This window comes from Sminthopsis crassicaudata, chromosome 6, assembly GCF_048593235.1.
Source record: "Sminthopsis crassicaudata isolate SCR6 chromosome 6, ASM4859323v1, whole genome shotgun sequence".
NCBI lineage: Eukaryota > Metazoa > Chordata > Mammalia > Dasyuromorphia > Dasyuridae > Sminthopsis > Sminthopsis crassicaudata.
Window position 1 is genome coordinate 11,616,630 of NC_133622.1, and position 15,157 is coordinate 11,631,786.

General features: G+C 40.6%; 1 protein-coding gene across 3 annotated transcripts in view; it reads left to right on the forward strand.

Moving 5' to 3' along the window:
* Positions 1-639: 639 nt before the first annotated feature.
* Positions 640-15,157, forward strand: part of SLIT2 (slit guidance ligand 2) — a 344,055-nt gene continuing 329,537 nt past the window's right edge. The window contains exons 1-3 of one of the 3 annotated variants that reach the window (XM_074275110.1): positions 640-1,210; positions 3,919-3,990; positions 5,196-5,267. In XM_074275110.1, the coding sequence (XP_074131211.1) occupies positions 1,044-1,210; positions 3,919-3,990; positions 5,196-5,267 (311 nt within the window). In that variant the 5' untranslated portion in view covers positions 640-1,043. The remainder of the gene's footprint in view (positions 1,211-3,918; positions 3,991-5,195; positions 5,268-15,157) is intronic. The other 2 variants (XM_074275109.1, XM_074275107.1) reach the window with 2 other exon arrangements.

Genomic DNA, 15,157 nt, shown 5'->3' on the forward strand with positions numbered 1-15,157 from the left:
GAGCCCGCACCCCATTCAGTCGGGAAGCTCTCCTGCGAAACTTGGCCTTCGCCTCCCGCTTCAGAGCGGCGGCAGAGCGGAGGAGCGCCAAGGAGCCTGCCCAGGAGATGCCTCGCGCTGCCTGCGGGCTTCTCGCTTGACAATTTCCCTGGCCTCGAGACCCGGGCTCCGAGAGCTTTGGGGGAGGGGGCTGCGGAGCCAGCTCTTCCCAGAAGTGCATGTGCGTTCTGCCCAGCGCCCTCCGCGGCCGCCGAGACTGAAGGCTGCGCTCGGCGCGGCTGCTGCGGGTGCGGGGAGGGAGAGGAGGGGTGCGGGAGGCGAGCTGCCCCGCCATCCCCCGCTGCTCGTGCGCTGCTCCGCGGCCGCCGCTGGGCGCAATGCAGTTTCACAGGAAGCGTGCAGTGGTGGGCGAACGCCGAGCGGGCGGCTGCTAGCTCGGGGGACTCCAGTTTCTCTCGGGGCGGGGGCGTTTTTGGCTCTCCTCCCCCGTCCGAGCTGACCTCCGTCCGTGTCCCTGTTCTCCCCCTCCCCGCTGCTCCATCCCTTTCCTGTCTTTCAAAAACACGCCGCCAGAAAGCGAGTTCGGGAGGGAGCCTCTGATTTGGAGGAGGTGAGCGGGTGTGCACAGATAAGACACACACACACACACACACACACACTCACACACACACACTCTCACACTCACACAGCCTCGTCCGGCATCGTCTGGAGGACAACGAGGAAGCGAGGCTGCTTTTACCGCCAAGTGGAGCCTCGGCCAGAGGGGCCTCGAGGAGCCTCCGGACTCGCGGCCGGCCGCTGTCCTGCGTGGGGATCTCGGCAGCCCGAAACTTCGCGAAGTCGCGCCCGCCAGCGGGAGGCTGGAGAGAGCCGGGGGCGGGAGGCGCGCGTGCGAGCTGCCTCCTTTCTGTGGCTATCCCATTTTTTCTTCCTTTGGGGAATACCGTCGCCTGGCTCGGCGCTCGGGACCTGCAGCTCGGGCTTGGGGGATTGGTGCCGGGCAGCCGCGCGGCCTCGGCCCGAGGCGACAGCGGAGGACGAAGATGTGTGGCTTGGGCTCCCTGACGTTGGCATTGGTGCTGCTGGCTCTGAGCAAGGTGGCGCCGCAGTCGTGCCCGGCGCAGTGCTCCTGCTCGGGGAGCACCGTGGACTGTCACGGGCTGGCGCTGCGCAGCGTGCCCAGGAACATCCCTCGCAACACCGAGAGGCTGTGAGTAGCGCGTCCCTTCCCGCTCCCCCGGCCCCCGCACCCTCCCCGGGGCTGACCGGTCCAGCGTAGCACATAGTAGGGGCAGAACTGGAGGGGGGGCTCCCCTTTATTTACAGATGAGGAAACTGAGGCCCGGGGCGTTACTCGGTTTGTCCAAGGTCAGTTCTTCGAGTTCTCGGGCAGGATGCAGAGGAGGAAACGCGCCCCTCCGCTCACTGGCATCGCCCCTTCCTGCCCTCCTCAAGGATGGGGGAGGAAGGGGGCGCGGGCCGTGAGGATAGCCTTGGAGAAGGGATGAGGGCCAAGTGCTCCGGAGCTGGCGCGAGGGCCGTGGGATGAGGAATAGGCTGGCTCTCCTTCCTCCCCTCCCTCCTCTACCTCTCCCCCCACTTTCACCCCCGGGCTGGGCGGGGGCGGGGGGAGGGGGCCGGGAGGGAGACGTGACATTTCCCCCCACTCCGGCGGCCGCGTCGTTGCCGACACCCGCTGGCTCCTGTCCGCCCGCTGCCGTCCTCCTGGCGGGCTTGCGCCGCGCAATGTCAGGCGAGGAGAAAGAAGTTAAAACCGGAGTCCCCGCTTTGTGTTTCCCACTAGAAAGAGGAGGGAGGAGGGATCCTGAGGGAGGAGGGAGCCCGCGGGTCTCTGCTGCGTATCAAAGGACAGGGAGGGGGAGCCCGAGCGGGGAGAGTCTCCAGGGAAAGTGATTCCCCCGGCCGCCCCCCCCCCTAGGTCCGCAGGAAGGTGCTGCCCGCCTAGGAAGGTCGCCGGCCAGCTGGGGGGGCATCGCCTCGTGGCCCCCGAAGTTTGAGCCCCGGAGAACCCCGAGGCGGACTGGAAGTTGGAGGCTCGGCCTCCCCCGCTCGAGGCCGCCCGCTTCTTCCCGACCTGCCCCCTCCCCCGCCCCGCTCTCCCTTTCAAGTGGCAGCCGTCCCCCCTTCGGAACCCTCCAGTCCGTAATAAAGAAATCCGGCCGTTCTCAGGGGCCCCCAGCTGGGGGTCTGGGGCGGCCCTGCTTCGGCCGAGTGAAGAATCGAGGCCATTATCGGCAATAAGCAATCAGGCGCCCCCCCCCCATCCCCTTTTTTGTCACGTTATTTTTTCCAGGCCAAACTCTGGGCTTCGGGGATGGCGGCGGCGGCGAGAATTACCTGAATTCTGCACGTAATTGCCCCGCGCTCGCCTCAGTGCTCCGGGTCAGGGAGCAGATGGGAAATTGGCATTTACAACTGTTTATCTCTTCCCCAAATCGCTTTTGTGACATGCAGGAATGGGCAGCGCTTCCCAGCACTCGCAGTGCCCAGGACCACGTTTTTCCCCTGCCTGGGAACGATTTTTCTCACCAACCCCACGTTACTCTCCCATTCCCCAAGCAGAGATGCCCCATTTGGGGCTCCCCTCCCCCTTCTCCTTTGGAAATGGCTTCCCCCGGGACTGGCCGTCTCCCCCTCCTCAGGACGTTCGCAGGCTTCAGTCACTTGGGCAAGTCGGGTCCTGATGACGATCTTGTGGTCCGTGCGGTCCTCCCCGTTTGTCCCTGTGAATTTTGTGCTAGGGGCTAAGTGCATCCCGCCGAGCAGCCCCCAGAGCCCCAGGGTCGGGCGCCGTCCCCGGGGAACTTTCTGGGCAGCGAGGAGGAGGAGGAGGAGGAGGGAAGCGGCACGTTCAGTCTTTCTTTAGCACTTGCCATTTCATGCTGCTCAGAGCCGCTTCGAGATTTCGGGACAAACACGCCTTACTCCCCCAAAAGGGACCGCGCTTGGAGGCCAAATCCCAAGGAGGCGCCGGGCTTTGCTTGGGGGGAGGAGAGGGAAGGAAACGGCCAAGTGGAGCCCAGCTAGACTTTCAAGGCTGCTCTTAAAAGGCTTATGCTTGGTGCACGTAGAAGCAAGTCAAAGGTAGGAGTCGCGGCCACGGGGCCTTCCTCCATCAAGGAGCACATTCAGAGCCTGGCCAAGCCTGATTGGAACCAGGGGAGGTTTCGATTGTGACCCCAGATTCCCGCAAAGGAGCTAGGAACGCAGGAGGAAACATGGTGCTGAAACCGAACAGAAATGGCAGGGCCCGAATCCTATTTCCATGATTGCCTCCGCAAGGAGTTTTCACTTTCCAGTCGCAGTGGGGTTCCCGGGGCTGCAAGTGAAGAGTTTAGTTTTCATACAAACATAGGATTGTTGGAAGGTAAATGCTTGTAAATGCAGATCTTTGAAGTTCCTTCCTTTTGCTGGCACTTTCTCGGACTTGCCCAGGGAAGTTTTGCCACCAGGTGCTGGGGCTTTTTCACTGTATTTTTCAAGCTCTCCGAGGGCTGGTAGAACACATTACTGTTTTGACTTCTTGAAGAAACTTTCTTAGGATATGGCTAACGTGAACCAAGATTATGCTTTTGATTTAAGGCAAAAATGACTAAAAACATCTTTAAAAGTATGAGAAGAACTTTGGGAGAAAGAGATCAATTATACTTCATGTCACACTCAAGTCAGAATGAATTAACTTGATAAATTCTTCTCTTTAAAAAGTTAGGAAATACTTGCCAACTTCTTTCCAGGTTACGTCTCCCCCCAATTAGTTTTTTAAATAAACACGATGAGAATTGACTTTGGTAAACATGAAAATCCTTGGATTTTTTTTTTTTTTTTTTAACATTTTTTAAAGCTAAAATGAAGGGAAAGAAAATTGCATTTTGATCTCACTGCTCTTATTTCTCTTAGGGATTTGAATGGAAATAACATCACAAGGATCACAAAGACTGATTTTGCTGGTCTTAGACACCTCAGAGTCCTGTAAGTGTGAGTCTGATAACTCGTGAAGATTTGCTTTTGGCTTGTATATTTTGTGGCAGCCTTTAAAAGCCTTCTGGATGCCACGAACATAAACTTCAAGAGAGTTATGTGGCTTTTCTGTCGTTCCCTTTTTTGCTATCATGTAAACAATACAATTTCAAGATATCGTTATAAATGGATGGAATAGTGAGTTTTAATTTCTCATTATGAATTGTTACCCAGCATAGACAAATCTTGGGTTCTTAATGAACCAGAGAGAAAATAATTTGTGACTGCAGTTTGTGAAGTTGATGATTCCATATGGAGTCTCCTCAAGTATATAGGTTTTGGCAGTAGAAGAAATGCTGGTATGTACTTTGTTTCTAAACTTGAAAACAGTCGCTTTTTAACTCTTCAATAAAAACATAATTCTCTATCAGTATTAAGGAAATATCCTTAAGAGTTCCTTACTTTTTAGCTGCTCCAGCAGTGATGTTTATGAAACTTGGTGAAAAATGACTTTGAAGGCAAAATGTAGAACGGTGAATACTTCTCTTATCCACTGGGCTTATTGGTTATGAATGAACAGTAATTGCAGATTTATGAAGCACAAGATTGTTCTTAGCCACAGAAGAATTATGGCTATTTACATTATTTTGATTATATACTTTTCTTAAATAGGTAACTATTTTCAGTGTTCATGTTTTAAGAGACAGACTTGTACCATTTTTATTCATATGCTGAAGTTAACCTGTGAACTAAGAATTGTGGTATCTGTATGTTGATTTTTTTTAACTTAAGGAAACAGAAGACATACATATTTATATGTGTGTACACATTCACATATGTACACTCATCTATACACAAATGTATACAAACATATCTTTGCTTGTATGTGTATATATGTCTGCCACCCAGCAATCACAAAACAGTATTTTGATTTGTTGTTCTTTAGGGCAAACATTATTCATTAAAGAAGTGTGAGTTTTTGAACTGAGGAGATTTTTGAGCAACAGAAACTGTCATTAGTATTTTCCCTGAAATTTGTAGGAATTTCTCTTGTTTTAGCGCCCCCCTCCAAAGTGCCATTATTAAGCTAGTCTCTAGGTCTTAAAACTAAGTGAATAAAAGTAAGAAGACTGTAAACTACTAGCTACTTAAAATAGAGCATTTGAAAATTCCTAGTAGAATTTAAATAAAAATTTACATTTTTTTATATATTTCAGTCAGCTTATGGAGAACAGGATTAGTACTATTGAAAGAGGAGCATTTCAAGATCTTAAGGAACTGGAGAGACTGTAAGTACTTTCAATTTTACATTAATGACACTATAACTTGATATTCTTTCTTTTTGACTTGATTTGGATCCAAAGCACTCTGTAAAGACTTCAGGCTCTGACTTCTGGACTGTTCATGCTAAAGGGAGAAGAATATACTATTTTCAAGATAACTAGACTATAGGTGAAGATTTTGAATAAGTATTATTTAATAAACAGAAATATTCAAAATAGAGACTAATTTTCTTAAAAAGGATATTGACTTGCATAGTCCTATTTTCAATAGTCAGATGTATTTATGTTTTCCTGTTACTATCCACAATATTTCATATTATTTGTCTTCCCTAGGATGGAAGTTTACGTTTTTCTTCTCATCATAATTGATTAAAACATGGTACAGGAATTTAAAAAATCCTTCATCATTATCTTATGTCAGCTTGATACATTTTGTATTCTTATTAATTGAATTATAGATTATAAATTCCTGCTTTCTCTTAAAGTTTTTTTTCCTGTGAAAATTAACTCTTCAAATAAAATATCAGAGAGTCCATCTTGACAATTTTATTGTACTCTTACTGCAGCTTTTGATATTCCTAGTTGGTGGGAAAGGGGAAAAAATTACCTAAGTAGAAATATAAATGAAGTCTCTGGTGCTTGTGTACTAAATTTTAAGTAATTTTATGACAAGTAGACCAAAAACAGAATTCAGGCTTTAATATGATAAAGCACCTCCTGGCGTTCATATATTAATAGTATCTAGATAAATATACTTTGAATATAATATAGAGAACACTTCTTAATATTTATGGATACTTGGTACCTGCCTAACTGACTTGATCTTTAGCTTTAGTATTCTATACATTACTTTTTTAGAATGAAAGGATATATTTATTCTTTTTCCATTTGGAAATGATGTCATCAATTCCCAAATTGGGAACTTGAGTTTTGATTTTAAAAAAAATACAATTTCAATACTTATGCTTTAACAGGAAAGTAATTTCAAATAGTTGGAAACATGAACAGAAACTTCTTACTGAATCAACATGAATGGGTTCATGTAAAAAGTTCCTGTGTGGGAGGAGTAAGACATGTTATTTACATAAGATACTAGTACACATTCAAGTTCACTGAGGGGCCCAAGGACAAAAGTTATATTCCCATTATTACCCTAAAGTGAAAATGAATAATTTTGTCATTTAAAAAGTTTTGGCAATAGATTTTTTTCTTGAATTTAGTAAAACAGAAACATATCTCTTTTGGCACATTATGCATTTTATATATAAAAATGCATAATGTTTTATGAAATATATTTTGAAGTATATTTGGATAGTTTGAAACTAATTTAATGATTACTACTTGAAGCTGACTTTCAGAAAAATCATAGTTAATTCACATCACAAATAACTCTAGTTATTACTTACAAGACTTCAGAATGTTCCTGTGCCCCTGATGGAAGATTTCTAGAATATATGGTTCTAGATCAATTATCACTGGTCACCCAAAGTCATTTTCAATCCATTCTCTTCTTTTAAAATATTTTCTATCCTTATTTAACTTTAAGAATTTATTTAAAGTAAGTAATCATCTTCCTTTGTAATAGGTAGTATTTTGGAGTCAATCATCTTAATAGTTGCTTGTGACGCTGAATTAATTTAAATTCAGACTCCAGATTAGAAAAGATTTAAAAGTGCTGGTAAAATCTTCATGGCTTAACTTGACACACCTTATTTTTGTTATTTTACATTTTAAAATCAGGACAAATCAATACAACAGCATGCATAAGTTAAATCCTTTTCCCATTCTTTTACAAGGAGAAGTTGTGTGATTTAATAATTTTAACTGCCTTTTTCTAAAAAAAAAATAATAATAATAATAATTAGTTGATTTCCTTATGACCTGAAATTTGATTAGGGTTATAAGTAGGTCCATTTTTTTAAACTTTTTTTTTTCCTCTTGGGAATTTCACTTCATCCCAGAACAATTTTCCATTATACTAAGACTCAGTCAGATGTTTCAGAGTGGGAGGAGGATTTGTAATTTTGAATGAAAACTAATATATATGCAGGACCTCTTTAAATCACCCCAGCTGTTGGCTAAGAGCAAATATTTCATATTTGTGAGGAAAAGCTGAGAAAATTCCTTTTGTTTACAACTGCCAAGTCCATCTGATGGAGGCACATTGTTATCTGACAGCCAATTCATCTCCTTGGGACTCTGGAATTCAAAACCATTTCTTAGGAAACTTGTGGATACACTTTTCAAATATTTCTCTTTTTGTATGCGAAATAGTAGTTTGTGAATGCACACATTTCTCCAAACTATGTAAGCTCCTTTGAAACCAACCATTTTGGATTTAATGCAGGAGTTTCTATGTTCAATAAAGAGTGCAACAGCCCTGTGAGCACAGTCTTTCCTATTCAATTTTATGTTTCATTTGGAGCCAAGAGCTTTTAAAAATTGTTCTTTAGAGACAAGCTTGAAAGATTTAAATGAAGTCTTGAAAAATAGTACAATGAGTTAATTGCAATTATTACATGATCTTGTATCCTTTCTAAAAATCTTAAGGTGAATTTTCTAATTTGTAACATTCATTTTCCACAGATTAAGCTTTGGTTACTATAATTATGACTAATTTTACATTGTAATTATGATTCATATGTTTAAATAGTGCAGTGACTTGTTTGATTGTCAATGTTTGAAGAACAGATTTAAATAAAAACAGTAAAGGTGTTTGTATAAAGTATTCACTCTCAGATTGTCTTCATTTTTACAAATAGATGGGAAACAATAATAACTATAAATGAATACTTCTTACATGTATTTTAAAATGTTTTTTTTTAATTTTTGCTCATAATTTTTGTTGCCTTAGTTACAACTTTTTCCAGGGAGAAAAATAGAAAAACAGAAAAGAAGCAGCACATGATTTAAGGGGTTTTGTGGGATGGGGATGTTACCTAGTATTTGCCTACTTCTTTCCCACTATTTTTGGAAGTGACATTGCAGCTGAAATGAGGTATCAATGTTAATCTCCAGTGTGTTTTCTCATTGAGAAGGGACAACAAAAATTGAAGAATTTCAGTAAAATTTTGGGTGAATAGCAGGATGAGGTTTAATATTTTATTAGTATTTAATTAAGTATCCAGAATCAGGTGGCAAAAGTTCACCATTAATAGAAGGAGTTATGAAAAAGGTGTAATTTTCCTGCATATCATAAATCTATGTTACTGGGTGTTCTAATAGTCTATAAGAAAAATAATAGCAAGTAGTACTTATACAGTGCTTTAAAGTTTATGAAGAGTTTTACTGATGTTATCTGTTTTTGTCCTTATAACAAGCCTGAAAGGGAGGTGTTATAATTACCCCTATTTATAGATGAAGAAAGGGAGACAGGCAGATGTTCATTAACTTGTCCAGAGTCACATAGATAGTAGGGCCCAAGACTAGATTTGAATTCAGGTCTTTCTGATTATAATACAGCCTTTTACACTCACAGACCTATTGCTGTAGTAAAATTTTCAGGAAATGGAATGTAACCAATGAATATAACAACCTGCTTATTTGACATTAGAACAAATAGATGCCACATGTGGATTATATTAGATCTCATGTTGTTTAGACAAAATGTTTAAAAACAATCAAATATATTTATGTGATTAGATGATAGCTCACACTGTTAACTTAGGATTCAATTGGGGAGGGAAATTTCCTAAAACATTAAAAACAAGGACATATTTTTGGCAGGGGGTAAGTGTGTATTTGTGGGTCTTAAAACTCACATAAGAACTGAAAATGACTTTTTAATCTGAATTATTTTTTAGTGAAAAAATATAAATCAAGAGACCTTTTTTTATTTTTACAGCTTATGCTCTTTATTGATCAAAAAAAAATTCTAGTCATACTGTCTTTCACTAGAAATGCAGTGTTTACATTTGTGACTTAATGGGCTAGGACTCCATGTAGTGAGTTATATTTCATATTCTTTTAAGGGGTTTCTGTCCCCTTTTGTTTCTTAGTACTGAAAATTAGGCTTTCTGTTTCCAAATGAGTAGAATAGAAAATTCTCCAATAACTGCAAACAGTATGGGAAAGTTTTGAGGTTTTTTAGAATTGTCATTATTTTTTGACTACTCCATGACTTTTTTTTCATTCATTCATGTGACAAATATGAAATGTGTATTACTGAGTCACATGAGTGAAAACTGATATCACACTGGAAAAATCATGAATACTAGACTTTGATGGGCTGAAATTACTACCAGTATATACTCTTTAAAAAGAATTAAAATGTGGAGCAATAAAGGCTAAATCTTTCTAGGTATACTTGTATTTTGTAAAAGAAAACTTATTGATACATGATGTTGATATAAGTATACCTATTATAAAATCTCCAGATTTTGCAGCTTCATTTTTGCTATTTACAAGTTTTTGACTTTTAAATGATTTTTTGGCTTAGAAAGAGAATCCTGAGAATTTTTTTAGGTATCTACTAGAAATAATTATGTAATATAAGAACTTGGTGGTGCATTTTAATGTGTTCCTTAAAATGACACATATACTCATTTTTCCCTTAAAATCTTAAAACATACATAGCATAGTGTACATGATAATAGGCATTAAACATGCCATTTTTTGAAAAATGACATTTAAAAAAAAAGATTCTTACTACATGCACTCTCCCATGCTTGATGACTCAAAGTGCAGAACATAAATAACTACTTCTTTCCTGATTTTTTTCTTGAAAGTAACTCGGGGTATTTGGTGAGCTCAGGGGAAGAGTATGCTGTGGAACAGGTCTGAGGGAGAACGCCAGTTCCTCCTTGTTCACCAAGGATGTGGAGAATCCCTCTTCTCAGAGCTGATCTTCCATCACCTCACAGAACACATTCATGCTCTTGGAGCAAGAATCAAAAGCTCAGAATGTTAATCTTCTTGCAAACAAAAAACCCCAGTGAAAGTTCTGTCTACAAAGAACTGTGCTTGGACACCTGCACACCTGGGTCTTAAAATGACTCGCCATTTTTAAAGGGGCTTCTTTAACAAATTAGTTAGCCCTCAAATAACTGTGAAAGATGGCAGGCGAAAGCCCTTGAGCTCATCACCTGTGCATCTCCGCTTTGACACTTATGGAATATGGGAACAATTTTCACTGTGGAAGTCTGAGCTATATTGCAGTAGCCTAAAAAGCTCCTTTCTTCTGGCTGACTTGTGAGCCTCTAAAGCTCGTCTGTCCTCCATGTTACTTTAAGTAGTATATTTTATTCATCCATGAGAGTTTCTCATGGGACCCTTTTATGGGCCTACAAGTTAAATTGTGGTGAGAAGGCCTGTTTGCTTTTTGCAGACCTTTTATAAATTCTAAAGCAGCAAGGCTGTTTATTTTTCCCACATCTGTTTTGTGCTCATCCTTTGTGAGGATCCAGTGTTTGCTGGATGCTCTCTTTTATACTTACTCTGAAATGAGTACTTGAGTTTGCACTGTTACAATATATGTGGGGAGGCAGAGATTGTTAAATGTTATATGTCTGAGTGTATGTTTCACTAAGTGGGAGTAGTTTTAGATTAAAAATACTGTTGTTTCAATTCTACTTTCTTGACTTAGTTTCTCAATTAAAAAAATTGCGGAACTTTTCTCCTTGCTTTTATTTTAGTTTTTATATATTTTATATATAGTATTTCCTCCTCCTTTTTTCTTTATTGCTAACCTAAAGTGAAACAACTGTAGCCTTTGTTGAAGAAAGCTGTGTACATGGAGCAATCTATGTATAAGGCTCACTCAAAAACCTACCTGCTAAGCAGAGAGCAGTGAAATAAAGGTCTTCTCTTTGTAGCACATTTAGCCAGTGCTGGCACAGCAGGCAGGGCGTGTGCCCATATACACACACACAATGATGAGGATGATGATGATTTTAGGTAAGCAAAAATTTTCAACCTTCAGAGAGAAAGTTAGGTGTCAGACTTCACTGAGCCGATGAGATTACCTTCCAGGCTGGGGAAAAATCAACTTTCTTAGTTGGGCGAAATATGATCTAAAATTATATGCATTTCACCAAATATCTCCCCATGCTGTTTCATAAGAAATGTAGCTCTCAAAAGTTATTCAGAATTTTCTGTAATTTAAGTTAATAAAAAAAGTAAAATTTGACCCTTAGATAGTTATATATGCACAAGATTTTTATTCTTTTTTTTTCCTTTTGAAGCAGTATATGATCATTAGAAAATGAAAATAGTTTTCAAGGTCGCATTTCTTTTCTTGACAAAGGAAGAAGGAAGAACAAAAACCCAAATAAATTGACCATATATATTAGAGAAGGAAAGAAAATAAGTGATGTGCTACAGCTAGCTATAGCAGGTACAGTTAGCCTTGGAGTCAGAAAGTCTGAGCTCAAGCCTTTTCCTGAGACCTGCTGACTATCACCTATGAACAAGTTATTTAACATTTCAATGTCTGGAACATCTCTCTAGGACTCATACCCATTTAGACTTAAAAATGTCACTTGCTGACCTACATCAGTGGGAATAATTTCAGTATCAGCAGTTCCCCACCCTAATGAAGTCATAAGCCTGGACCAAGAAAGAAAATAAATAAAATAAAACGTTTTTTAAAAAAGCTTCTCCACCCTGCTTCTCCATCCAGTGCTAAAGGGATAAACTTTATCCAAGTCTGACTTGCTCAGAAAGGCTTATGGATATTTCTTAACATCATTAGATTTAAAAATGCCTAATAATAATCAAGCAGTTATTAAAACTGCAAGAGAAAATAAAGTAGTGAAAGTGGATTTTTCATATCAGTTATCTTAAAGAGGAAGTGAGAAATATGAATTGTGGGAATGTCATAACTGTTTTAATTGTGCGTTTTAAGCAAGGGTGAGGTCAGGAAGGAAATAAGTATTAGAAGCCATTGGAATATGCATGTCTAAGTGGCAAGAGCAGTTGGCAAGGGACAGTTAAAAGACTGAGTCAGCATCTCAGAGACGGGCCAGGAAGGTCTCTCCCTGTGAGAAACACTCAGAGATGGCACAGTAAAGATCAAGAAATTATTAAGGTTTCCTAATTTCTCCTTTTGGACCAGGGCAGAGCGTTTCCTTCCTTCCTTTCTTCCTTGATGAGGGAGCCCAAGCTAAAAAATACAGATTGCACACACACTATGGATAACCCAGGAGCTCAGTCATGTGCATGATATGGCAAAGGATGCTCAGGGAGTGAGAGGGAAATGCCATGCATGGGGATGTGACTCCAGGCCATTTACTGAAGGGCCAAGTCAGGATGTCATTCTCCATCTTTGTCCATCCTGCCTCCTGCATAATCGAGTGCGAGTGCTCTGAACAATGGATAATTGACCCACCTGGTTTGATTAAATGGAGCTCCTGTAGGTTCTGTTTGTTAGCTACACCCCCTTACTGGTGCCCTCTGCTCATCCTGGGCCGGTTCATTGTTCTGTGGCAGTCAGTGCCATTTAAAACTTCATCGATTCATTTAGAGTGCAGGGCTCTTTGGGCAAGTCGTGCCTGGGATTCAGCAGAGATGTATTTACTGTTATAGATAATGTAGTTTTGTTGTCAGGCTAGGGCTTAGCTACTAAAATATTCACTATCTTGAAAACCTGGGGGGATTTTTTTTTTATGAACATCAGGGAATAGAAAATATCAAAAGGGAAGGGAAAACTACAGGCAATCAAGAGAACATCCAAAGTTATTGATCCCCCAAGTCTGCTTTTTAATCTTTATGGGCATGTTCTATGTACATGTTCAGAATATCTTTGATGGATATGGGATTTCACAAGGGATTCTCTACCGCTGTCCACATCTTTAGAAATGATGGACCAAAAGTAGCCAAGAATACCAAATGCCATTACGTTTCAGTGTTCATTAGTCACCTAAAAAGATTTAATGACGTAGATGAAAATGGGTTTTTTTACATATATATATCATATATATATATATATATATATACACACACACATATATACACACTCACGTGTGTATTTGTGTGTATATTTAATATATAGAGATGATTGTGTTTGATTGTCAATTATCAAGTGAGGATGAAAACAGGAAATTTGTGAAGACCCAAAGACCCAAGAACCAAAAGACAGAGAGAATACATATAGATAAGGAGAGCCATCTTATGCTCCTTTTCATCCATGACATTGTACCTATTGCTTCAAACTCCAAAGCAGATTTCCTAGAAGAGATCCAAAATTCCATTAGGCGGAAGTGTTGGATGGTGCTGGAAGGTCAATGATGAATGTGTGGTTAACAATACCATTTTAGAGCCTCCATACACGTGTGTGTGTGTGTGTGTGTAACTTGAGAGATTAAATGAATAGTTGAGAGATCAAAATATACTTGTTATACAGACTTTGACTAGGAGTTGTGTCCATCCAAATCTATATACTCAGTATTGAATATATCAATACTACTAAAGAGCAATTGTCCCCAGAATTGAAAAATAGCAAGACAGTATGCTGGATTACATTTGGGAAATTATACATTGTTTTCAATGAACTAAATTGCTCATTCTCACGTTAAATGTTTGATCGTGGATTGCTTTGGTGATTAAATAATAACAATAATAGTTAATATTTCTATAACTCTTTGAGTTTTGTAAAGTGCTTTAAAAATATAAAGTCGTTCTATTTCTTACAGCAACCCCGGGAAGTAGGTGCTATTATCACTATTCCCATTTAACAGATAAAGAAAAAGTGAACTGCCAGAGATTAAATGACTTTTCCTGGTTCATATGGCTCCTGGGTGTCTGAGACCATATTTGAATTTAGATCTTCTTGATTCCATATCCTCAGCTACCTCTGAAGAATCAAGGTTGCATTAGGTTCCAAAAGGCAATGGACAGAAGCCTGCTAACTCTATAGAGTATTTCTTGTGTGTGTAAGAAATGGCATAAGGGAAACATGGCTTTGGGAAAAGTATAGAGAACTGATGAGACAAGAGTGAAAAAAGATAATAAATTGGTAGACTAAGATTAAAACAAAATGGACGAAGGTCTGCCACATCTTGGAAGAATCCTCTGTGGAAGATTTGTTGGAGATCATGGCCTAGATGAGAACAGGGGATAAAAATCATGAATGGGTTGCCATCTGTACCAATGGATGGAGTAAATTGATGAAATCACAGAACCATTAAAATATAGTAAAGTAGGATCTCATGAGGATCAATTTTTCACAGATATTTTAGTCTCTGAAATGATGTTTTCTTCATTTCTTAGTTCTCCCTTGCTTTCAGGCTCTTTACTAAATATTTAGTACCAAGTTTTCAAGTTTTGCCTGAGTATTAGGTGCTTATACCATAACTTGTTAAATCAGGCAAGAGAAGGAGACTCACAATATGAAAAAAGAACAATGTTTGTCTTGAATATGTCTCAGCCATGGCACCCTCAGTCTCCTTTCAGTTCCGAGTTCTGTTTTCTGATGAATCTTGATTCTGAAATGTGAGATGCTTAATTTGAACAAGACATGAAAGATTTTTTTTAAACCAAACCTTAGTAATGCGATGTAACTATAATCTCTGCTGCCCAAGTGTGGAAGAACACGTTTTAATGTTAACATCTCCCATTTCCTTTCTCTCTGGGATGAGTTCTAATTCTGCCTCGGATAATGATTATCTGGGGACGCAGGACAAGTCGCTCAACCTGTAAAAGGCCCTGAAAACCTCTGAGGTCTCTTCTCTCTCTCATTCTGGGATCCAATGAGCCTTCCACGTTAGAATTGGAATAGGAAAACTATGTCTCCCAGCCCTGTCGAGATTTTCTCCCCTCTTTAAATTATGCATTTATGCTCACAATAATACACAGGGCTCCTAACACCTGAGATGCCTCACTTAGTCACCCTAACGTTTTATCAATCAGAGAAGAATCCAGGCTAAAAAAGTCTGTGAAAAGGTTTAAGGGTGTTCATC